This window comes from Oncorhynchus gorbuscha, linkage group LG02, assembly GCF_021184085.1.
Source record: "Oncorhynchus gorbuscha isolate QuinsamMale2020 ecotype Even-year linkage group LG02, OgorEven_v1.0, whole genome shotgun sequence".
In the NCBI taxonomy this organism is placed as follows: domain Eukaryota; kingdom Metazoa; phylum Chordata; class Actinopteri; order Salmoniformes; family Salmonidae; genus Oncorhynchus; species Oncorhynchus gorbuscha.
In genome coordinates, this window is record NC_060174.1 from 78,715,765 (window position 1) to 78,743,174 (window position 27,410).

Here is a 27,410-nt window from a genome sequence, read left to right on the forward strand (position 1 = left end):
GCCATGTTTAAGTCAGCCAAAACGTCAAAATAAATGCTTGGTGTGTGTGTGTGTGTGTGTGTGTGTGTGTGTGTGTGTATGTGTGTGTGTGGCTGCCTGTGTGTTGTGTTCCTACTGTTTCTCCTCCATACACACACTGACAACCAACCCATCTCTGACTGAGCAGGAGAAATTAGAGGGATGATACTAGAATAATTAACTAATTATAGGTATAACATTCTGACTTCCATATCTAAATGATTGTCTCTAGTAAGGAACATTTTAAATTATAGAGAGACAGAGAGAAACATAGTGAGAGAGAGGGGGAGAGAGAGAGAAATACAGTGAGAGAGAGGGGAGAGAGAGAGAGAAACATAGTGAGAGAGAGGGGAGAGAGAGAGAAACATAGTGAGAGAGAGGGGAGAGAGAGAGAGAAACACAGTGAGAGAGAGGGGAGAGAGAGAGAGAGAGAAAGAGGATGGAAAAAAATCTCTGGAAGTGGATAATTAATTGATGCTAGCAATTACAACTTCCATGTCGGAGCAAATTGGCCAGCATATCTCAAATTATAGGGGGGCTGTGACCTCATTTTCAGTAGTGTGTCAGGGAATAATCAAAATATGTACTGAGGGGGTGGGATGGACACAATGTCACACAGACCTGCTTTGAACAGATTACACAACCAGGTCAATGTAAGGGGTAGATCCCCTTTGTACACAGACAGGCACGGAGAAATAAATACAAATTCCTTAGACCCTGGGGCATGAAAAGTACTGTGAGGTTGAATAACAAAATACCAGCAAAAACGTTGTGGTTTCTTCATATGTTCAAGCAAATGAAATAATCACAGTAATCATTAAAAACAACAACTATATTATATGACATTAATCGCTTTTCAAAAGTGGTAATTTGAGAGTTAGAATCGTTTTGCCACATGCGTGAAGGAATTCCAAATATACTGTCATGTATTCATTAAAAGCCACTAATAACTAGGTTCAGGTTTACCAGCCTTGAGGGAGACTTTTCTTTTTGCTCCATTTCAGCAGATAAAACTCAAATTGACATGGATATGACAGGTTAGATGTTTCCAGATATCATTTCCAGAGGTTTCATTACAAAGCAACGTTCTAAGACGGTGCGAAGGTGAGGCAAGACGGAGCAGACAAGGATGAATTCCACACCAACCCACAGTTTTCACATTTTAATTTGTCCTATTAGGACTGTCCTGAGCAACAGCACACCCATTGACCAGTCTTAACACAGCTACAACCAAACGACTTCCATATGACCTATGGGACTATCAGGTGGGCTCAGGGAGAGAACAGTATAAGGCTACAGGGTGATTCCTAATGACACCAGGACAACAAAAAAAACAGCATTTCTACTTCACAGAAGGGCTGTTTGAAAAAATGTAAAGGTCAACTGCTCCTTAGAACCAACTTTTCTGGTTTTAAATGGCCTATGTGGCATTGATATGAGTCAGAAACATTTATTCTAGTGTTAAAATTTACTACAATGTGTAAATAGGATAATTTTGGTCATAAAGTCAGTCTAGTCCTTCTGTAGCTCAGTTGGTAGAGCATGGCGCTTGTAACGCCAGGGTAGTGGGTTCGATCCCCGCGACCACCCATACGTAGAATGTATGCACACATGACTGTAAGTCGCTTTGGATAAAAGCGTCTGCTAAATGGCATATATTATTATTATTATATATTAGTCCAAAACAGAGTTTTGTAAATGAGTTCATCACAACTCACTGGAGGGTTGGGTATGTATTAGCATCATGCCCACGCTCAGTGCCCTCCAACACCAGAAAAAGAAGCTGTGCTGATTGCGCAGCCAGAACTTCCAGACAGTGAGAAAGACCTGCTCATTACGTAGACAGACCTGCACATTATGTTGAAATAACCTGTTGGCCCTAAGCCCTATAGGGAGTGACCACTTACTTACTGTATGTGTTTGATAGAGTCAAACCACTCGAGTCTGCCAATTTTTTGGGGAAAAATTGAATTGAAACAATCAGAGAACATTGCACTTGTATCCCAACTGCAACTGGTAAATATTCCAAAGTGCATTAGCGAACATCTTGTGTTCGCCCCACCTGTTTTGAGCCCCACATATATTGTTTTTAAAAGCCCGGGATCGAAGTGGCAAATGGCAAAGCAGTCTAAAGCGCGGTCTAAAGCACTGCATCGCAGTGTTAGCGAAATCACTACAGATAGGGGTTTGATACTGGACTGTGTCGCAGCCGGCTGTGACCGGGTAACCCATGAGGCGGCACACAATTGGCCCAGCGTTGCCCATGTTAGGGGAGGGTTTGGCCGGCTGGGATGTCCTTGTCCCATCTCGCTCTAGCGACTGCTGTGGCGGGCCGGGTGCATGCATGCTGACACGGTCGCCAGGGGTGCAATGGTTCCTCTGACACATTGGTGCGGCTGGCTTCCGGGTTAAGCGAACAGTGTGTCAAGAAGCAGTGCGGCTTGGCGGATCGTGTTTCGGGACGCATGGCTCGCGACCTTCGCCTCTCCCGAGTCTGTATGGAAGTTGCAGCGATGGAAAAAGACTGTAAATACCAATTGGATATCAGGAAATTGGGGAGAAAAAGAGGTCAAAAGTACAACAAAAAATTAAATATTGAATCACTTACATTTGACATAAACCTCAATAGAGAAATCTGGACACACATGAAGCTTTACTATTTGCCCTGAAATATTAGTAGTGTTTATATTTAAATCATTTTCTTACAAGACTTTATGAATATTCAAAAATATAAACATGATTTTCTAATTTGTAAAATATACTGTTGAACATAATATCCTCTACGGGTAGTCTCGAAAACACGATCCTAGGCAATGCAGTGACTAGGGTCTGGTTTCAATCATAGTTCCCCTGTGCCAAAAGAGTCTATGTCACTGCCTACGTCACTTCTTTATCATCTTGCTAAAAATACAAAATAGTAGCTAGCAAGATGGAGATCACAGAGGTAATTTTTTATAAGTGGCTAGTTTGCATCAACTACCTTAACTAAAACCACTGCAAAGGTTTTGCCTGCAAACTTTGGTTCTGAAGTGCGACGTTCTGGCATGTCTGCCTCATGAATTTTCCCATTATTGACATAATCAGTGACGTATATCCTGTATGACAAAAAATCCATTATTGAAACCAGACCCTAGTCACTGTGTTGTACAGGGTCGGGTTTTAGAGACTACCAATGATCCAATTTGTACACATTACCAACAGAGTGAAGGTGAAAATGGATTTTAAAAATTGTTGCCAACTGCTGGTGATTTGCAGGATGTGCAATGATACAAGTAAAAGGAGGGCTGCGATTGGTTACATAGCCTACTATGCCAATTACACTGTAAACAATGTACCATAACTTTCCAACTAGCAGAGATCCCACTGGAACTTTGATATGCCCATAGTGTATTATGTCCAATAAATATATATATAAAACATTTGTATATTTTTCAATATTCATAAATGAATGTAAGACATGTTTTATTGAAATGAAAATACTACTCATATTACAGAGCAAGCAGTAAAGCTTCATATGATACCAATCTTTGCTTTGTAGCACCTACAAATGAAACATTATGGAGTCTTAAAGGAGGCCTGGGTAAGGCCAAAATGTCATAAATAAGCAAACTTTGATTAATCATAGTATTTCACAATTTTGATTTTAGATACAATTGTCAAATATATGTCAACAATCCTTCCTCCAAAGGACCATTCGATTTGATTACATTTTGTGAAAATAAAAAAATGTGTGGTCTTATTCGGTCATAGTTTCGTGAGGAATCACCCTATATAAGCAGTAAAACACCTACTGTATCAGCACTATCTCCTGAATCAAAATCAAATCAAATCAAATGTTATTTGTCACATGCTTCGTAAACAACAGGTGTATACTAACAGTGAAATGCTTACTTACTGTTGATGTGAGCCATAACCAGCATGCTCTGAGTACGCATCCTGGTATATCATTTGGCCTTGTAAATGTTAACCTGTTTAAAGGTCTTACTCACATCAGCTACAGAGAGCGAGATCACACAGTCGTTGGGAACAGCTGGTGCTCTCATGCATGGTTCAATGTTCCTTGACTCGAAGCGAGCATAGAAGGCATTTAGCTCATCTGGTAGGCTCGCGTCGCTGGGCAGCTCAAAGCTGGTGTTTCCTTTTATAATCCATGATAGTTTGCAAAGCCCTGCCACATGAATGCGTAACTGGTCCTTCCTGTTTCAGTTTTTGACTGTGAGCAGGAAACAGGAGGATAATTATGGTCTGATTTGCCAACGGGATGGCAAGGGAGGGCCTTGTATGCATTTCTTTGTGGAGTAAAAGGTGAACTAGAGTTTAGTCGCATCTGGTTGCACGGGTAACATGCTGGTGAAAATCATACCGATTTTTTTCTCCCTGCGTTAAAATGACCGACCATGAGAAACACAGCCTCTGAATGTGCATTTTCTTGTTTGCTTATGCCAGCATCGGTTTCTGCTGGTAAATAGAATACGAAAAATATACATGAAACCTCTCTTGGTAAATAGTATGGTCTGCAGTATATCATAAGGTATTCTAACTCAGGCAAGCAAAAACTTGAGACTTCCTTAACATTAGATATCGCGCACTAGCTGTTGTTAACAAAGAGACACACCCCTCTGTTCTGATGTCCAGAAACGGTTTTCACGGCCACTGTATATGCCGTCAATATGAGTATTAGACTGAACGTTTCTAGAGCCCTGCATCAGTATTTATATGGCCATAAAGCTGTTAATGAGAGTTGAGCATAAATTATGGTACTTACAATTCACAAACGTCTGTGCTGATGCTTGAAAGAATGGATCTGTCAACAGGAAAAAACAACTGGACAAATAAGGGAGAATGATCATGGTGAATTAGCGGATCAAATGTTGTTATTTCAAAATCTATTTATTTCCTGTCCCCATTTGCCTGCCTGCCTCGATGGACACTGACTGGCGGGCTATGATACCAAACGCTTTCAGGCCTTTCTCTCTCCCTCTCGCCCATCAAGGGCCTTGGGTAATAACAAAAAAAAAGAGTAATGTGCTGTTTTCTCGCATTCCAAACCCCGTAATTGCCAATTTATTTGATAAGCAGCCGGATAATGATGGCATTTCACCTCTGCCGCAGAGACTAAACACGACTGAATACTCCCAGCCTCCCCGCCCACCCTCATCCAGCAGACTCCCTCTGCCCAGAACTCCTGTCTGACTCCTGCCACCCAGGATGGGGATGGCGGCTGGGGGGGCAGAGGGTGGCAATGGTGGTGGGGAGAGGAGACCTGTATGCCTGCTGTGAACATAACACCTATCAAATGCTTCCTAAAGGGGACAATAGGCTTCAGAGTAAATATAGCATTACCTGCCAATTTAGCTGGGGTTTGGGGTTAAGGCTAACCCCAATGAGGCTGATCTGCCATTTGTAGGACCTAATGAGTTGCCTAGGAAAGAGGAGAGAGAGAGAGAGAGAGAGAGAGAGAGAGAGAGAGAGAGAGAGAGAGAGAGAGAGAGAGAGAGAGAGAGAGAGAGACAGAGAGAGAGAGAGAGAGAGAGAGAGAGAGAGAGAGAGAGAGAGAGAGAGAGAGAGAGAGAGAGAGAGAGAGAGAGAGAGAGAGAGAGAGAGAGAGAGAGAGAGAGAGAGAGAGAGAGAGACAGAGAGAGAGAGAGAGAGAGAGAGAGAGAGAGAGAGAGAGAGAGAGAGAGAGAGAGAGAGAGAGAGAGAGAGAGAGAGAGAGAGAGAGAGAGAGAGACAGAGAGAGAGAGAGAGAGAGAGACAGAGAGAGAGAGATAGAGAGAGAGAGAGAGAGAGAGAGAGAGAGAGAGAGAGAGAGAGAGAGAGAGAGAGAGAGAGAGAGAGAGAGAGAGAGAGAGAGAGAGAGACAGAGAGAGAGAGAGAGAGAGAGAGAGAGAGAGAGAGAGAGAGAGAGAGAGAGAGAGAGAGAGAGAGAGAGAGAGAGAGAGAGAGAGAGAGAGAGAGAGAGAGAGAGAGAGAGATGGGGAGAGAGAGAGAGAGAGAGTCCTCTCTGAGAGAGGAGGAGAGAGAGGAGAGAGCTGAGTCAGAGGGAGAGATGGGGTCCAGGCTGACCTATCCAGTCCTCTCTGTTCCTCCCAGGCAGGACCTGGGTAGCACAGGAGGCTGAGTCAGAGGGTGAAAGGGGAGCAGGCAGACCTATCCAGTCCTCTCTGTTCCTCCCAGGCAGGACCTGGGTAGCACAGGAGGCTGAGTCAGAGGGTGAAAGGGGAGCAGGCAGACCTTTAGCAAACATCATTAGTCAACTGTTGTTGTCTAACAAATGGCCAGGGTTACTCATAGCCCTGCCTCACACTGCTCCATAGGACTAATAACTCACTTTGATGCACTGTGTGTGGCATGCGCGTGTGTGCGTACACACAAGTGTGTGTGTGTGTATGAGTACATGTTGCAATATGAATTACATTTAGGGTTGGCCTTGGTGAATATGTCAAGCTAAGCAACAGGCCGGCCTTGTATCACATTCTTCACACGTGCCTACTATAAGCCAGAAAATCAGACCATATTTCAGGTTTATCAATATGGCTTCCACAGGATCTCAACCCCTCTTCTCTCTCACCCACTTTTTCCCACTCCACCCCCTCTCCCTCTCTTTACCCGTACTCCCCTCCCCCTTTCTCAACCCATCTCCCTCTCCTCACCCTCCATCTGGGGCAGTGGTCCTGCTACAGAGGTCTCAGCTGTCGCCTCCTGCGATGTGTGAAGTGGCTTTTTACAGCGTGGCCAGGCGGGACTGTTCAGAGGCCCGTGGGGGCCTGAGATGGGTCCTCTTATAGCGTGACTCTTTCAAAGTGGCAAAAACACTGTCCTCACGCAGCCCAGCTTTCAGCAGCTCCCTTCAGACACACAGAGAGGACAGGCCCTCTGGCCCTCCATGCCAGACAGGTAGATAGATATTGTGGAGGACTGGCTTTATTCAACCCTCACAGGACACACATTGTGGATAAAAGGCTGTCTTGGTGAAAGATAATGTGGAGGACAAAAATATCTTAACAACCACAACACAACTTATGGATGGGTTAAAGACATTTTCAAACAGAAGTAAAGATCTTTTCAGGACATACAAGATGTGTTACCACATATGAGGCATTTATCCTCAAACACTGGGCAATTAGGGTGTACAATAATTGCAGCAATGCATTTTGGGGAAGGTTAGGGTCAGGGACAATATTGGCTATGCACCCAAGATGGAAAGAGGTTGGGCTCTCCTAGATATTTTGTAGAATATGACATGACAAATTTATAGATGCTTTGTGAAGCGTCAATTTAATATGATTTATAAAGCCTATAATAAAGCTGCAATATGTAACTTTTTGGGCGATCTGACCAAATGCACATAGAAATGTGAGTTATAGATCATTCTCATTGAAAGCAAGTCTAGGAAACAGTAGGTCTGTTTTAGGTGTGCTATTTATATGCTTCCTGTGCTTAAGTTTAGTTTGCCGGACCCCAGGAAGAGTGCAGCAGCTAATGGGGATCCATGATAAATACAAATACTCTACACTTGCTTGTTATATCAGATAAACTGAAATTAAGCAAACTATTAGAATTTTAGCAACCAGAAAATGGTGGAGCAATTTCTGCATAGTGCACCTTTAAGCAGTACTTATGTCACCCGTTAAAAAACACTAGTTTATGTAACATTTGACATAGTGGGGTTTTGTCACATTTATGAATCCTTTATAGAGCATGACATATGGGTTATATGATTCATGAACCATTTATGTAGTGCTTAGGAAGCCTTTATGAATGCTTTATGAAGCTTTTATAAGTTGCACTTTGTTTAAAGCAAGACCACAAAGGACAAGAAATGGATGACTCTCTCACATTCCAATCCTGAAGTCCACATATAATGTATAGCTCCACGTCGAATCATACTCTCTAATTTATTATTCAATACATTGTACTATGTTGCCCTATAATTTAAACCAAAAGGTTATCACATGTCCGTCTTCTCCTCAGACCCTGAGTGACCGCAGTGTGTAAGTCTTCTTCTCCAAGCCCATATTGCTCAGCGTGGCCTAATGGATGACAAATGAAAGGCTGTTGTTCATTTCCCATGCCACGCACAGCGGTGGCTGTCAGTTATTCAAAGTGATAAAACTGTGTCCATCCACAGTTTCATTTTTTTTTGTGTTGTTTGTCTTTATACACACTATCTCTCTCTCTCCGATTTCACTCGCTCGCTCTTTCTCTCTCTCTCTTTCTCTCTCTCTGCCTTGCTACTACAGTACAGTAGGGTGAGGTGAAGCAGCAGGTATCATTTAAATGTATGATGTCGACATCAAATTACTTATTTCATTTCATGCCTGGCCAAGCATCCTATAGCGACACATCAGAATTCGTTTTGCTTCACTCGTTCTCTCCGTGTCTTTGTCAACAACTGGCTTCACCTTCCAACTGACAGTTTTAATTATGGACCATATCTGATAGCAGCGCCTCTGTAGATTCACCACTAGAATCAAAGTAAAATGGATGGGGTCTGCCAGATTGCATAGCAGGCCTTTACAGAGCCTTAGAGCCTTCCTAGCACCAGTCTGCTCTCCTTACATATCCAAGCCAGCACAGAGAGAGATCTCTCACCCTATGTACCAGGCCATCATTGTAAATAAGAATTTGATCTCTATTGACTGGTTAAATAAAGGTTGAATAAATAAATGAAATATATTTACATTTAGATTCTAAAGAACTGAGACTGAGGAACAAGACACTGGGTAAATAGGATGTCCTTATTCTAGTACTAAACCTCTGTGTGTACAGTATATGGTTACAACACTAACTGTAACTGTACAGCGCTGTTCACCAGAAGGAGCCTGGCAGACAGCCAATGACAACACCAGGCTGGAGATCTTCTTATTGGTGTAGAGCCAATGCAAATCACATTACGTTTTTATCAGTCCACAGCATCAGCAGAACTTACCTGTTGGCTATGATATGCAGCACACAATGTATCTTAATCGGACTCTTCTTGAGTTTGAGTAACTTAAACTTACCTTGTCAAACCTCATGTAATCTTCACAAAAGACACAAATCAACCCAAAGATCACCTTTAAAGCGGAAATCAGCAGTAGAAACATGTTTGAGGCTAAATGTTGACATTGTCTGTTTTGGGATTCAAAAAGAAATCACCTGAACATGTTTTTTAGCCAACAAAATTATTTTGAATGTCAAAATCAGTGTGATATTTAAAGCCTCAGACAATACTGTAAGATCCAACTTTCAAAATGAGCCATTGGTTAGCTAACAATCAACTGACACGCTAGCTAACTAGCGGTTTAGCTTGCTAGCTTACCCACAAACTCATTTTTAAACACATTAACTTGCCAAACTTTTAAATGAGTAGCAAGCAAGCTAAGAGTTATGCCAAACAACAGACATAATGTCTTCTACAGTAGCACTTGTGTTGCAAAATGCAAACAGTGTCGCGCTGAAAACAAACAGCAAACTTCAGGGCAGATTTTCTCTAAAGAGCTGATCGGGGATATCTCTGTTGTAACTAACTCTACTGCGCTAAAATTTCAGAGTTGATACACAAGTTATCCTTAGTTAAGCTTAAAATCTCCTGTTTTCAACCATATATAAAGCTCGACATGTTGGTTGGGGTCAATCCGACTGATAATAATGGAGCAAGTCACATCTACTTTGTTTCCAAACATTGGAGTAAAACACGCTTATATTTTGAGTTCTGATGGGGTTCGACAGTTGAACTAAGCTCATGAGGCGTTTAAGTTATATTGTACTGTGTAGACATACAGTTAGTGTCACGTCTTGTTTGTGTGCTTATTTGTTTGTTTACTTACGTCACTCAGCCTATCTCTGGAGCTGCTTCCGACAAAAGGCTTGGACCCTCCGCTCACGCTCTCGCTGTCGCTGTCCTTGCAGTTGTTCTGGCCTGGCTTCAGCTGAAAGACAACAAACACACACAGTCAGACACACGTTAACATGCTGAAGATGTTGCGACAGGGCTTTGGTTCTAAGCTTTACATAGATGATATTGGCTGAGGAGACTGAGCTGGGAATCCCTATCCAACAGACAGAAGAAAGAAAATTCATGAATCTGTGCGTGTTGGCAGCAAGCGCTGTGGTGTATGTGTAAATCTGTCATGTTTATAGGCCTCTTGAGCCAGCAACAGTCACTCCAGCGTGCCAATGACAGACAAGACAGCCAGCATATGAGCTCCCACTGTGAAATCCCTATCAACCTTTCAGAGAAGAGAAACAAAAGCCTTCAAAAATCTTCAAAAGCCGTATTCCCTTCCCATCCAACAAACAGACAGCCCCATACAGAGACTACAGGAGCTCAGCAGGTGTCACTTTCCAGACACTGTCAGACTCACTAAGACACAGAAAATAAAAAGCAAGAGAGTAGGAGGAAGATGTGCGATCCAAGAACATCTGAGCCCTCCAGGAGTCTGAAGATAACAATGTGGGACTCCTGGGAGGCCACGGGCCGTTGTGGTCCAAGTCCGCAATTCATGTCCTCTGAAGCTTCCTCAGAATACTCCTTCCTTCCAGACCCACAAGACCAGACCAAAACCAGACCAGACCAGCCAGCCTTGCCAAACCTTTGCCAAACCTTGCATGCTTCATTTCAAAGCACAGAAAAACTGCTTTATGGGGCCTTTGTGGAGGAGAGCAGTAAACAGGTGTAATGCCACATAAGAGAAAAGGCAGAGTATGACACAACAGACAGCACGCAGAGGGATTGTATTCTCTAAGAGGGGCTGTTCTCTCTCTCTCTCTCTCTCTCTCTGACTGACTGACTGAACTATACAGGTCACTTTTGAGTGAAGTATTTATTATACATCCTCATTCCGGCCATCAAATTTTATTGAAATGGCACAGGGTAGGGGGAATGTCTTAAGAGCCCTTGAATTAAATGTATAATTAAAATGAGAATGTTCCCTTCTCTGTAGCCATTAGCAGTGTGAAAGGAATCCTTTCCTTTGGAGAATACAGTGGTGGGTGAAAGACTGAGCCAGGCTGAGTGCTGAGAGTGATAAGAGCCAGAGCACTGGGAGATGCCAGATGGGCCTAAAGGGGGAGAGGAGATAAGAGAGCGAGGCCACACAAGGCAACAGTGCTGGAGGGAACACAAGGACATAGAAACACACACACAGAGCTTCAAACACAGGGGCTCCGGCATGTGTGATAGCACTAATTACCTTCAACACACTTCCTCTACACATTTTCCCTCCTTTTTTTCTTGTTAAAGGCCAATTCCTCTGATGGGAGTTTGCATATTTTCAGAGAGAGGGGGCAGTAATATCCTGGGCATACACACTGGCACAGTAATAGAGCCCTGAAGTAAGGACATGGAAAGATGGGAGCGATGGCACTGTGCACTGTTTATGCCCCAGTCTGCAGGTCGTTCATCAAAACATGTTGACCTATAATATAATATTCATTAACCAACCTGGGTCCCTGCTGGCAGCACTGAGTAGTTAGTAAAATATCATAGTTAGTAAAAGATACGATTAGCATTCTTGAAACATTATTTTGTTGAAATATAATGTGATCGCTGAGAAATGAAGCTAATTGAGCTAACGCAAAATTGGCCATTTTAAATTATATGATTAAGATAACATTCAATAAATATAGTCCCCAATATCTGATCTGGACCACCACGTCTTCCTTCCAATGAGTAAGACACGATGGAATCCCGCCAAACAATCTGAAGCCACCCACGGACTTTCCACATCTAATGCCAATCCCACCCCAACAACTACAGTAGTATAAAAGTTCTCTATGTTTGACAAGTAGTGTGAAAGTACCAGGTTCTGACCACTAGATGCCGGTGTTCCTGCTATACAGCCACACTCTTTTAGCAATTTAGCTGGTTTCTTGTGTTTATTAAATAGATCACATTTCCTTTGTAACTTTAGGTTAAAAAAACAATAGATTAGGCATATTATGAAAATAAATTGTGTGGTCCTCATAATTCAAGCCAATCCATAGCACATGAAATGATGGGATAGCTCTATGGGGTGGCAGGTAGCCTAGCGGTTAAAGCATTGGGACAGTAAACCGAAAGGGTCACTGGTTTGAATAGCTGAGCCGACAGGGTGAAAAATATGCCGATGTGCCCTTGAGCAAGGCACTAAACCCTAATTCTCTCCAGGGGCACCATACTACTATGGACGACCCTATAAAACAACACATTTCACTGCACCTAACCGGGGTATGTGACAAAAACACATTTTCGTTCTTTGTTTATTTTAAGGGCTTGTCTGCATTACCTTATCTCTTAGAATAAAGTCTGACACATTGGACAATAATTCTGTCACAGTATGTTGGAGTGAAATATATTTGGATTAATCTAACAGTTCAAGTATCATCAAAATGACTGATGTGCGAAAGTGAAACTAACTGATTGTATAAATACTGTACACTCACTGGTCTCCATCGATCAGTAGAAAATATACTCTGTGACATCAAAATCTTGATGAAATTGACCTCAGAAAACATGTAAAGAATAATCCCCCAATAAAGCCAATTCAATAAGCCTAAATCATCTTTCAGATGTATTACATGGCCAGGCAGGCACCAGCTATTAAACCGTGAATAGCAAAAAGTCTCCCTTCGACTTGTTGTTCCCTTTCATTTCTCTTAAAGCCTCCTTAAATTACTTCTGAGAATGAATCTTCTTTCCGAGGTGCAGATCATGCCCGCTCCGTGGCGTGATGGACTCATCCTTTAACGGTGGTTAATAGACATGCTAAATGAAGGGAAGGTGGTCACAATAAATCAGCCCCATCAAAAAGCTGAGCTGAGAATGAATGACCTTCCAGTACAGATACACCTGAGTGATAAACTAGTCTGGGTGTGTGTAGAGACTAGTAGTCCATTCAGTTGGACACTCATCCCAGTAGCAGCAACCAGTGGCTCATCATCATGGTCTAGGTCTTCTCATTACTCTGGCCAGTCATTTCACATTTTATCACTTCATTGACTTTTTACAGTTTCTTCTCTTGCAGTGAACACACCATGGCTGCTTTCCAGAACATCTAGTACAGAGATGATAGGTGCAGTCAGAAAGGGTGGGTGGGGGTACTGTGTGTGTGCTTGTGCTTTTGTGTGTGTGTGTGTTTTCCTTAGTGCACGTGTGTGTGTATGTACTTGCAGCGTGTATGTGTGATCTGTACATGCCCGTTCTGTTGTTCCGTGCTCATGTAATAATAATATAAACACAGTAATTAAGAGGCAGGTTGAAACATACTGTAAGGTTCTGCTTTTCTTTTCTTAGTCAACATTGTGTTATTTTCTTTGTGTTCTTGAATGTAGCTCAGTTTCTTTGTGTTCTGGAACATAGCCCTGTCTTTCATTTTGTTCATTGTTTTCACCTGTGATTGTTTCTCACCTGGTCTCATCAGCTCCCTAGTTAGTTCAGTTCTTTCTGTTTGTATGGTTGTGAGGTATTGTTTGTTTTTGACTGCCTACCTGTGTTTGACCATTGCCTACCTGTGACCACGATTCCTGCCTTCTGCGAAGGCTTAATAAACATCTGCTGCACTCTGCGTGTGAATCTACACCTTTTTCTCACTGAATATTCATTACACATACAGATGCATTCGTTTAATGACCTTCTCATCTACACAGCCTGGGTAAAGATTCACCCTGTAGGAACATGGCTAACAAACAGATGGTTTAATATTCCAGAGGCTAATTTTACAACAATTAAAAACACAGCAAGACATTAGCATCTAATGAAACATTTAGTGCATCTTAAGTGCATCTGCTATTAATTCCAACACAATAAGGTCTTGTTTTCCCTCAATCTGTTTCATGTTAGGAGAGAAACATCCCCCCGTCCTTACCCTCCTGAATTTATTGAAGTATAGAATTAACAAGTGTTTCCAGTCAGTGTGATTGTTTGGCAGAGAGCAACCTAAATAAAACCTACACACTATCATAGTTGTATCCATGCCTCTATATCTCCAATGTGATAGTAACAAAATTATATATATTCCCCCAAATTCAAACTAAATAGAAACGTCTATTCTGTAGTTTGGAGCTGACACATCATACCTAGAGTAGATGACACATCATACCTAGAGTAGATGACACATACCTAGAGTAGATGACACATCATACCTAGAGTAGATGACACATCATACCTAGAGTAGATGACACATCATACCTAGAGTAGATGACACATCATACCTAGAGTAGATGACACATACCTAGAGTAGATGACACATACCTAGAGTAGATGACACATCATACCTAGAGTAGATGACACATACCTAGAGTAGATGACACATACCTAGAGTAGATGACACATCATACCTAGAGTAGATGACACATCATACCTAGAGTAGATGACACATACCTAGAGTAGATGACACATACCTAGAGTAGATGACACATCATACCTAGAGTAGATGACACATACCTAGAGTAGATGACACATACCTAGAGTAGATGACACATACCTAGAGTAGATGACACATCATACCTAGAGTAGATGACACATCATACCTAGAGTAGATGACACATCATACCTAGAGTAGATGACACATCATACCTAGAGTAGATGACACATACCTAGAGTAGATGACACATACCTAGAGTAGATGACACATCATACCTAGAGTAGATGACACATACCTAGAGTAGATGACACATACCTAGAGTAGATGACACATACCTAGAGTAGATGACACATACCTAGAGTAGATGACACATCATACCTAGAGTAGATGACACATACCTAGAGTAGATGACACATACCTAGAGTAGATGACACATCATACCTAGAGTAGATAACACATCATACCTAGAGTAGATGACACATCATACCTAGAGTAGATGACACATACCTAGAGTAGATGACACATACCTAGAGTAGATGACACATCATACCTAGAGTAGATGACACATCATACCTAGAGTAGATGACACATACCTAGAGTAGATGACACATACCTAGAGTAGATGACACATCATACCTAGAGTAGATGACACATACCTAGAGTAGATGACACATCATACCTAGAGTAGATGACACATCATACCTAGAGTAGATGACACATACCTAGAGTAGATGACACATCATACCTAGAGTAGATGACACATACCTAGAGTAGATGACACATCATACCTAGAGTAGATGACACATACCTAGAGTAGATGACACATCATACCTAGAGTAGATGACACATACCTAGAGTAGATGACACATACCTAGAGTAGATGACACATACCTAGAGTAGATGACACATACCTAGAGTAGATGACACATCATACCTAGAGTAGATGACACATCATACCTAGAGTAGATGACACATACCTAGAGTAGATGACACATCATACCTAGAGTAGATGACACATACCTAGAGTAGATGACACATCATACCTAGAGTAGATGACACATACCTAGAGTAGATGACACATCATACCTAGAGTAGATGACACATACCTAGAGTAGATGACACATCATACCTAGAGTAGATGACACATACCTAGAGTCGATGACACATCATACCTAGAGTAGATGACACATCATACCTAGAGTAGATGACACATCATACCTAGAGTAGATGACACATACCTAGAGTAGATGACACATCATACCTACAGTCGATGACACATCATACCTAGAGTAGATGACACATCATACCTAGAGTAGATGACACATACCTAGAGTAGATGACACATCATACCTACAGTCGATGACACATCATACCTAGAGTAGATGACACATCATACCTAGAGTAGATGACACATCATACCAAGAGTAGATGACACATCATACCTGGAGTCGATGACACATCATACCTAGAGTAGATGACACATCATACCTAGAGTCGATGACACATCATACCTAGAGTAGATGACACATCATACCTAGAGTCGATGACACATCATACCTAGAGTCGATGACACATCATACCTAGAGTAGATGACACATACCTAGAGTAGATGACACATCATACCTAGAGTAGATGACACATACCTAGAGTAGATGACACATCATACCTAGAGTAGATGACACATCATACCTAGAGTAGATGACACATCATACCTAGAGTAGATGACACATCATACCTAGAGTAGATGACACATCATACCTAGAGTCGATGACACATCATACCTAGAGTCGATGACACATCATACCTAGAGTAGATGACACATCATACCTAGAGTCGATGACACATCATACCTAGAGTCGATGACACATCATACCTAGAGTCGATGACACATCATACCTAGAGTAGATGACACATCATACCTAGAGTAGATATATCATAACTGGTAACGTTATCTCTTATGTTACAAGGGCCAAAAGGGAATGGATGAATTTGTTTCCAATTGTGTGAAAAGTGCAAGGGGCCACAGCCAACTTCACCAGGCAAATGAACAGCACATCATACAGGATGTCTGTAATGTCCTTAACCGCGCTGTGCAAACACAGATCTACACGGAGCTGTGGTGTTAAGCAATTTCCAGGTATTACATCTCTAGAATGCACAGAAAGTTGGAGCTCTGATACCTTCCATATTTAGATGTAATGTCACTCACCCTGAACTAAACAACTAAACATCTACGACACGGTTACCTCAATGGCCATACAAATGCCCAAGCTAACTGTTATGGAGTACTGTCTCACAAAAGGAGATGGCTGCCACTTACAATACAGATAGCCTAGTTTATAAAAGAAGGCTGAATCAATAGAAGACTAACTTAAACGGAATGCTTTTTATTTCAGTATTGCTAGTATGGGCGGCTGAGCTGAGGAAGTACTATTCATCTATCCAAACATGACCTGAACAATACCAATTTTCCTACTTGAGAATTTTCAAGGGAAGAAATATTTCCCTTAAGATGCCGCTTTCACATTAGAATGGAGGTTGAAAACAGCCTTTGAAGGTTTTTACGGGATTATCGTCAACATGTGTAGTCAATTATTTCCTCTACCCACTTAGTGAAAAGTGCTTTGCCAGTGCTGCGGACAAATTTTACAAGCATATTGACTTATTCCCAAGGGCTACACTAGCAACTAAATGCAATCAAACACAAAAGTGGGCCCTGCTTAATGTGTGTAACCACACAGGCCTTTTTGACAGAGCTGTACACAACCCACCCCCTACCCACCCCCCTCCATCCGCCACACAAAAAAATGTGAAAGCTGGCCCGGCTTTCTATGCTAGCTCCTGTGGGATTCCGTTGCTATCAGCTCCTGGTTTCCCTTAGTTACGCACAACAGCAGCTGCGGAACTCAGCGGTAATAAAACCTGGAACAATTGAAGGGCTTTTATTGTTGTTCTGCGTTCGGCTTTCAGCATAGCTAACCTGTCCTCTCAGTATTCCTCCCATCAGGCCAGCAATGAAAGAGGATCTCATTTACCTAAAAGCGCTTATACATTTTTAATTCGCTTTAACACGTAAATTAACAAGTCCCTCATTCGAGAAGTTTTACGGCTGCTTGCTACTGAGGGAGTACCATGAAAGTTTTATAGATAATCCACTAGCTAGCACGAGCTGCTTATAATAAACGCTCTATTTTCTGCTGCACTGTCAAATCCCTTTGGTTTCCAGTGACTACACTTTGAATATCTTCTTTATGTTACCTTCAGAGGTCTATATATAACGGATTTAAACAAATCAAATCAAAAGCCCTTTTTACATCAGCAGATGTCACAAAGTTCTTATAAAGAACTCCCAAAAAACCTGAAAGGCTGGAGGCGGCACAACTCAGCAGTTAACATAAGAAACTGGAGGAGTTTTTAGCCTACAGCACACACAGATTACTGTATAGCTTGAGGACAAACCAATGACAAAACATTACACGACATTTTTCAAGATTCCCTAATGATGAGCATGAAAAGATTTCCCTTTAAACTATTCATGGAACAAAAGGCATGCCAAATGCCTAGGATATGCTTATATTCTGAATAGTAAAAACATATCATGATGATATTCATAGCAATAATCCCCGTCTAAGCATAGGGGGGTGAGAGACTACATTTCCCATCAGCCCCGTGGTGATAACGTGTCACCTTTGGACTGGCAGCAGACAGTAGCAGTTGGAAACAGTCGGGCACGGTTAACCCACAACGCATTTCTTCCGAGGAGAACATAATGTGAAAGTGGGACACAGGGGCCGTCAGGGCCTGTAAAGCACTGGTTCAGCTTCCTCTGTCATCGTTCCGACAGCAGCTGTGTGGCAGAGCGTAACCGGCGGTAACCAGCGTGGCCCGGGCCTGACCCTGTGTTTGGCTCTGAGGCCTGAGCGCTCTAACCACCCCAGACAGGCGCCCTCCATCCCCCCACCACGTCCGCAGCCACCCACAGTCACAGCCTGTCACTGGGCATCAGGGTTCACTGGGGTCCCACTGCCCTTATTTGTTTAGTGTTTAGTTGGTCTGTGTGTGGTATAGAGGTCATGGGAAGACACAGTTAAAATGCATCATTCAGTGTCTCTTTTAGAAGCATTAGACAGCAGAAGCATTGTCTTTATTTCCCAATACAGTATGTCCCCATGTTCCAATTGACATACAGTGAGTTCCAAAAGTATTGGGACAGTGACACATTTGTTATTTTGGTACAATGACTATGAGGTTAAAGTGCAGACTGTCAGCTTACATTTGAGGGTATTTTCATCCATATTGGGTGAACCGTTTAGAAATTAACGTACTTTTTGTACATAATGTAGTCCCTCCATTTTAGTATTGGGACAAATTCACATATACAGTGCATTTCCAAAGTAATCAGACTCATTTACTTTTTCCACATTTTGTTACGTTACAGCCTTATTCTAAAATGTATTAAGAAAACAATCAACCCTTATCTACACACAATACCCCATAATAACAAACCAAAAACAGGTTGGTAGACATTTTTGCACATTTATTTAAGTATTCAGGCTCTTTACTCAGTACGTTGTTGAAACACCTTTGGCAGCGATTACTGCCTCGAGTCTTCTTGTGTATGGACACTACAAGCTTGGCACACCTGTACTTGGGGAGTTTCTCCCATTCTTCTCTGCAGATCCTCTCAAGCTCTGTCAGGTTGGATGGGGAGCATTGCAGCACAGCTTTTCAGGTCTCTCCAGAGATGTTCGATTGGGTTCAAGTCCAGTTTCTGGCTGGGTCACTCGAGGACATTCAGAGACTTGTCCCGACGCCACTCCTGCGTTGTCTTTGCTATGTGCTTAGGGACATCGTCCTGTTGGAAAATGAACCTTCACCCCAGTCTGAGGTCCTGAGCACTCTGGAGCAGGTTTTCATCAAGGATCTCTATACTTTGCTATGTTCATCTTTACCCTGATCATGACTAGTCTCCCAGTCCCAACCGCTGAAAAACATCCCCATAGCATGATGCTGCCACCCTCATGCTTCACCGTAGGGTTGGTGTCAGGTTTCCTCCAGATGTGACACTTGGCATTCAGGCCAAAGAGTTGCTGCAGAGATGGTTGTCCTTCTGGAAGGTTCCCCCATCTCCACATTAGAACTCTAGAGTTCTGTAAGAGCTCTGTCAGAGTGACCATCTGGGTTCTTGGTCACCTCCCTGGTCGAGGCCCTTCTCCCTCGATTGATAAGTTTGGCCGGGCAGCCAGTTCTAGGAAGAGTCTTGGTGGTTCCAAACCTTTTCTTCTTCCATTTACAGTAAGAATTATGGAGGACACTGTGTTCTTGGGGACCTTCAATGAAACAGAAATGTTTTGGTACTCTTCCCCAGATCTGTGCCTTGACCCAATCATGTCTAGGAACTCTACAGACAATTCCTTCGACCTCATATCTTGTTTTTTACTCTGACATTCATCGTCAACTGTGGGACCTTATAAAAACAGGTGTGTGCCTTTCCAAATCATGTCCAATCAATTGAATTCACCACAGGTGGACTAATCAAGTTGTAGAAACTTCTCAAGGATGATCAATGGAACAGGATGCACCGGAGCTAAATTTTGATTCTAATAGCAAAGGGTCTGAATACTTATGTAAATAAATTATTATTGGGTTCTTTATTTTTAATACATTTACAAAAATAAAAAATAAACTGTTTTCACTTTGTCCTTATGGGGTATTGTCTGTAGATTGCTGAGGAAAAAAGTATATTTAATCAATTTCCGAATAAGGCTGTAACGTAACAAAATGTGGAAAATGTCTTGGGGTCTGAATACTTTCCGAAGGCAGCGCATGTGTATTAAAGTAGTCAAAAGTCGAGTATTTAGTTCCATATTTCTAGCACGCAATGATTACATCAAGCTTGTGACTTCACAAACTTGTTGGACGCATTTGCTGTTTGTTTTGCTCGTGTTTCAGATTATTTTGTGCCCAATAGAAATTCATGGTAAATCATGTACTGTAATCTTGTAGACACTTTTATTGTAAATAAGAATAGAATATGTTTCTAAAGACTTCTACATTAATGTGGATGCTTCCATGATTATGGATAGTCCTGAATAAATCATGAATAATGATGAGTGAGAAAGTTACAGACTGACAAATATCATAACCCCAAAACATGCTAACCTCTCACCATTACAATAACAGGGGAAGTTAGCATATTATATCATACCCCCAAGACATGCTAACCTCTCACCATTACAATAACAGGGGAAGTTAGCATATTATATCATACCCCCAAGACATGCTAACCTCTCACCATTACAATAACAGGGGAAGTTAGCATATTATATCATACCCCCAAGACATGCTAACCTCTCACCATTACAATAACAGGGGAAGTTAGCATTTTGGAAGTATAATATTTATGCATCTGTGACTTTCTCACTCATCATTATTCAGTATGGGACCAAATACTAAACTTTTGACTACTTTAATTCACATATCAGAGAATTTCTCCCACTACTTTTGGTTGCCTAAAATCGGGGGGGACTATGTAGAAAAAAAGCTGTAATTTCTAAACGGTTCACCCAATATGGCAAAAATTACGATCAAATTCAAGCTGACAGTCTGCACTTTAACTTCATAGTCATTGTTTAATTAAAAATCCAAAGTGCTGGAGTACAGAGCCAAAACAGCAACAACAACAATTCACTGTCCCAATACTTTGGGAGCTCACTGCATTTGAGGTTATTGGAATATTTAGCCCCACAATGCCTCTGCTCTGGCTGTGACACCAATGACAACGTCGCCTAGCTGTCACTATAGCTAGGGACTCGGCAGAACAGAAACAGCAGTTTTCACCAGTGTCTCACATTTCTGTGGGGTGCGGCGTGATTGCCATGGAAACGCTCCATCTCACTCTTATACCTCTTTGCCGTTACCATGATCAAGTGGATGCCGTGACCTCTGGCGACCTAGTCAGACATTATGGTAATAGTGGCAGGAAGATCCACAGCCCTAATGCACCCTGAGGACAGGCTTAGCCCACAGAGAACGATCAGAGTCACTCTGTGGTGGAATGTGATGGTTCACAACAAAGCAATGGTGCCACAGCACACTACAGAGCTGGGGGTGGGGGGGTGGGAGGGTGGGTTGAATGTGTGTGGTGGGGGGGGGGTACACTTGAGGCTGCATTTATACACAGACATAAATCTGTGACGACATTACAGACAAATCAATATGCTTTTAACATCCATCCTCTCTGCAGCTGCAACGCAATCACCTTTTTCCCTCTGTACAAATGGCCATATAATGCTGTAGTCAGCTGCACTGAGTTATGGGGACAATTACCAGATGTAATAATGAACTGAGTGGTGTGAGGTGCTGGAAGGAGGGAGAGGTGGTAGGAGGATAATAAGAGCAGCGGGAGACCTCCACTCTTTCAGATCATATCAGATTACCTTGTTATAGGACCCCGTGTGGCATTTTAAACACCTCCATCTCCCCTGCCCACCCTGGCCACAGCAGAATCCCCCTAGGCTCTAAGGGAGGAAGGACAGAGAGAGGAGACAGGAAGGGGGAGGGAGAGAGAGAAAGAGAGAGAAAGGGGAGTGTGGGGCAACACTAGAGAGAGAAGGAGAGAGAAAGAGAAGGAAGAGAGACATGAGAAGCTTTCCCAGAGTGAAACAGCTGCAAAGAGAGAGAAGCCTGAGACCTTCAGCTGCTCAGCGGAGCGCTTATCACCACATAACTATTCATCAAAGAAATTTGTGTGCAATTAATTACATTATTCCCAAGCCCCCCCCATCCATGCCACCGAGTCGTTACTTCAATATCAGCTTTCAGCTAGCCATCTCACTAAGCCGCAGCCTCAGTGCCAAGTCACAGCTAGCTTCCTGAGCTGCCTGGCCAGCCTCAGTGCCATGTTACAGCTAGCTCCCTTGCCAGCCTCAGTGCCATGTTACAGCTAGCTCCCTGAGCTGCCTGGAAAGCCTCAGTGCCAAGTCACAGCTAGCTCCCTGAGCTGCTTGGCCATCCTCAGTGCCAAGTCACAGCTAGCTCCCTGAGCAGCTGGCCAGTCTCAGTGCCAAGTCACAGCTAGCTCCCTGAGCTGCCTGGCCAGCCTCAGTGCCAAGTCACAGCTAGCTCCCTGAGCTGCCTGGCCAGTCTCAGTGCCAAGTCACAGCTAGCTCCCTGAGCTGCCTGGCCAGCCTCAGTGCCAAGTCACAGCTAGCTCCCTGAGCTGCCTGGCCAGCCTCAGTGCCAAGTCACAGCTATCTCTCTGAGCTGCCTGGCCAGCCTCAGTGCCAAGTCACAGCTAGCTCCCTGAGCTGCCTGGCCAGCCTCAGTGCCAAGTCACAGCTATCTCTCTGAGCTGCCTGGCCAGCCTCAGTGCCAAGTCACAGCTAGCTCCCTGAGCTGCCTGGCCAGCCTCAGTGCCAAGTCACAGCTAGCTCCCTGAGCTGCCTGGCCAGCCTCAGTGCCAAGTCACAGCTAGCTCCCTGAGCTGCCTGGCCAGCCTCAGTGCCAAGTCACAGCTAGCTCCCTGAGCTGCCTGGCCAGCCTCAGTGCCAAGTCACACCTCCATAAAGTGTGCTGCTAGGAGAGAAAAAAGGAAAAAGGGCTCCTCTCCTCTCGGCTTGCAGGAGGCTATCATTGCTCTTTTTTATTGCCATATCTTCCTCCAGGAATTCACTGCCAGTATATTGGCAGGCCTTCCAGTAGATGGAGGCAATGAAATTTAGTGCGGACACTTAACACCGGGTCAAGCCTTGTGCGCGGCTCATGTGTGGTGGTAATATGATAAACAAATGCTTCCAAAATGCACAAACGGAGCCTTTCAGAAGCGGGGAAGAAGATATACACATTATTTCTTCAAAATGGCGAAGTGAGTGTGCTGTCGCCTGGCTCCTGCTATTAAGGAGATAAGATCTAAATAGGTCATTGCAGTGCCATTATAGCAGAACCTGAGGCAGGGCAATGGTCAAACGCGAGATTCGTTTAAAACGATTCCACTCAAATCTTTAAAAGGAAAGGTCACACAATAAACCTGCAATTTATGTCCATTAACAGCGACTAGCCAGCAGTAATGGACAAAATGGCTGTAATTGAATACCACACCCACACTGGTCTACCTATATATGACTAATGGATATCCTGTATGGCTGATATCATACAGGATACATGACTAGTAATACACATACATTCTGACTAGATATGAACTAAAGTCACACTGCAATAACAGGACCATAAATACAAGACAAGTTGTGCTGGGTGAGTAATAGCTTGTCCACTAGTACCAGTTAGTCACACCCTTTGGCTTCAGGGCACAGCAGTGAGTGGTTTGATTAGGTCATGGCAGGCTGGTGCTTGTCTCTCATTGATCTGTGATCCCTGGAACAGTGAGGCAGGAGGACTGTAAATTACAGCAGAGCTGAGATCAGCTGATCTCCAATCAGCAGGTGGGCGTGACCTCTGTGGAACAGGATGCTGGGCTATCGGCTTAGGGGACAGAAGCCCTGGCCTGTTTTGGCTGGCCACGGTGCAAGGGAACGAGAGCGCAGCGTCTCACCTTACCCGTGTTTAGCTCCCCTGGGCTGCAGGCTGGGGGATTAGAGTGACTGTAAAATCTGTTTAGAGAATATACGGTTCCCTTTTGGCTGGCCGACAGGGGTGCCTGTCCGAGGCCGTGCGCAGCAAGGTTACAACAGGAGCCCTGTTGTAAACCTTCTTCATTTAGCCGCCTTCCTGAAATTCCCATCTACTACTAGAAGGCCATAAAAGAAGATGGTACAAAAGGCGCCAATGTATTAATAGGAACTGGGCCAAGAGTTGACTTGGCTTCTCCTACTTTAGAAGAGGACTACTCAGCATCTGTTTCTACTTTCTCATCAGCTTGGTTTAAATGTGACGGGCACACTAGAGCTGCAATAGAGAACTTCGTAACAACACTAGGCTCTCTATCAGCTTGATGCTAGCTGGCAGGAATTTTCTTTGACCTTGACTTAAGTCCTTGTATTTGACCTTTGACCTCATGTCAGATCACATGTTAGTGCAGTAGCAGAGTGCACATGCTGATTTCACGATTCAGAATCAACACAATTAAATGACGATCCAGGATCAACAACCAACATCAAGGTTAACTCATGAATCTATAGGTGGAGAAGTCCTAATGCAGTACGAGCAGCATCTGAACAGCTCAGGCACCTCCCCAGTCTGCTGGCGACCTCACATACTTGGCTATATGAGTTAAACAAACAACAAAACAAAACATCTATCTTACAAGAGGCTGACCCTTTTCTGAATATGATGTCGCTAACTGGCACTGTGTAGGAAATGATGGAATCACAAACTTTGTCAAGAATTACTTGGAAACCTAGACTATAACAGAGGTTAAAAACGACCATGAAATTTGTGGGTCCACAGTGGTTCCAAATGTACAATATAATACAAGTAAACCAAGATGAATAAGGGATATGACCATTAACATAACAATGTAATAGCATTAACAGTGCAATCGTTCCCCTATGATCCCATCAGGCCATAAAAGTGCAGCTGGAATGTGGACATAATGGAGTCAACAGCAGGGGGGAAATGGCGTCTATATGAGCACAGAGCAACGCTTGGCTCCCTCCATCCTCAGGCCTCCTGCTCTTCACAATCCCAGCCTGGCATTCTCCACATTCTCATCCATACTTCCAGTTCCACCTCCACTCACCACTCTAGCTAGTTGTTAATGACCTGGATACAAGGATAACTCCTCTTTAACAACATCACAACTGAGCACAGGAGAGCCAGACAGACAGTCGATGGAGGGATGGGACATGCCACGCTTGCATAACATGAATGGCTACCAGGAAAAAAACTGTTTTCAGCAACTGGGCCATGTACCGGATACCAGTTCAATGACTGATCCTTTCACAGAGGATGAGAACTTTGTATTTATATTTTCCCCAAGCAGTGATAATTCCCCTCCAAACACCATAAATAAAACGGATTTCATTATTGTATGTTTCCCCAGTATGGTGAAATGGAGGAGTCTACAGCAGAACGCTGAAGAGAATCAGTTACGTCTTTTTGATTTACACGCTGCTGTAAATAGCTACCTGCCATCCGAGACCTGTCAGCACCTACCAGTGGCAAGGCAGCTGGCACAAATAGCTTCCCCACCTGTGTCCAAGCCATATTACCGCACACAGGGGACCTGTTACATTTCAGTTCCACATCACTAGGCACGAAAAGGGACTATTTAAGTCCTCAGCGTCGCTTGTATTTACGTTGAGAATTACAGCCAGATCGAAATCTTGCCATTTTTTTCTACTTCCATCTCCCCAAGAGCGTTCAGTGGCTATCAGGGATCTTACCAGGGCAAAGTAATTACTCTGTGACCTTCTTTACAAACTGTGCCCTCACTCTGTTTTTGTTTTGGTCTGGGCTTCCTCTTCCAAGTAATGGACTTCCTTCAAACCATAAATCACACTTATGTCGCTCCTTTTCATCTTTTGGTTTTGCGCTCTGCCATGTTTTGTTTAGTGCAGCACGTCTTTGTTTTGTTTCTAAATTCAACCAGACAATGCTAGCCGTCTTCCTCCTTTGTCTCTGAAAGGCTCTTTTACAGGCTCTTAGGGCCACAAATGTCAACCACAGGAAGGCAATTATGAGAGTAAAATGACTTCCTTACGGTTATCAATCCACTCTGTGAGCCGGGGGAATGGTTAAAAGTCACCATGTAATGGGGCACAGTTAGAGTTTTCTCCTGGGTCCCAGCCAAGGCTGCTAACCTTGCTATTAATGGCCCCGACAAGCTTTGTCAATGCAATCTGCTGAATGCCTTGAGTGACACACGATCGATATCCTCCACTCTCCCGGGTCATCACCGGTGACAGAGGCCTAAGTAATAATACAGCCCTGGCTGCCTCCTCTAACTTAAATGCTTCCCCTGCCACAATATTTCTTTTTTGTCTCAGGGCTTGTGAGCTAAATTTTCTCGCCAATCGAAAGAGGAAAATAGGGAGGGTGAAAAGGGGGGAGAGGGGGGTCAGAGGAATTGTTATGTGTCTGGATTGATGCTAGCCAGGGAACAAGCTTGGCAGGTTGAGGGGGGAGGAGGAGACACTGGGGGGAGGGGAGCTCAGATAAATCGAAAATGACTGGCTGCCGAGTTGTAATCTGCCAGCGCCGAGCCCCCTGTAGCAACAAGCCAAATGAAAAAGCACGCTGACAGGCCGGAGAGATGGAGGGCCTGCGGTAGAATACAGGAGGAGAAGGAGGGTGCAGGGGAGGGAGAGAAAGAGGGAGAGAGAGGCAGGCAGAGGGAGAGAGAGAGGCAGGCAGAGGGAGAGAGAGGCAGGCAGAAGGAGAGAGAGGCAGGCAGAGGGAGAGAAAGACAGGCAGAGAGAGAGAGGGGCAGGCAGAGGGAGAGAGAGGCAGGCAGAGGGAGAGAAAGGCAGGCAGAGGGAGAGAGAGGCAGGCAGAGGGAGAGAAAGGCAGGCAGAGAGAGAGAGGCAGGCAGAGGGAGAGAGGCAGGCAGAGGGAGAGAGAGGCAGGCAGAGGGAGAGAGAGGCAGGCAGAGGGAGAGAGGCAGGCAGAGAGAGAGAGAGGCAGGCAGAGGGAGAGAGAATGCAGGCAGGGAGAGAGAGAGAGAGAGGCAGAGGGAAAGATAATGCAGGCAGAGAGAGAGAGAGGCAGGCAGAGGGAAAGATAATGCAGGCAGAGAGAGAGGCTGGCAGAGGGAGAGAGGCAGGCAGACGGAGAGAGAGGCAGGCAAAGAGAGAGAGGCAGGCAGAGAGAGAGAGAGGCAGACGGAGCGAGAGGCAGGCAGAGGGAGAGAGAATGCAGGCAGGGAGAGAGAGAGAGAGAGAGAGAGAGAGAGAGAGAGAGAGAGAGAGAGAGAGAGAGAGAGGCAGGCAGAGGGAAAGATAATGCAGGCAGAGAGAGAGGCTGGCAGAGGGAGAGAGGCAGGCAGACGGAGAGAGAGGCAGGCAAAGAGAGAGAGGCAGGCAGAGAGAGAGAGAGGCAGACGGAGCGAGAGGCAGGCAGAGGGAGAGAGAATGCAGGCAGGGAGAGAGAGAGGCAGGCAGAGAGAGA

The 27,410-nt window shown here is 43.8% G+C and overlaps 1 protein-coding gene across 11 annotated transcripts in view; it reads right to left on the bottom strand.

Annotated features, from left to right (window-relative positions):
- Positions 1-27,410, bottom strand: part of LOC124010501 (autism susceptibility gene 2 protein-like) — a 511,152-nt gene that overhangs the window by 274,848 nt on the left and 208,894 nt on the right. For all 11 annotated transcript variants that reach the window (XM_046323045.1, XM_046323027.1, XM_046323009.1 and 8 more), the window contains one exon: positions 9,831-9,932. In XM_046323045.1, the coding sequence (XP_046179001.1) occupies positions 9,831-9,932 (102 nt within the window). The remainder of the gene's footprint in view (positions 1-9,830; positions 9,933-27,410) is intronic.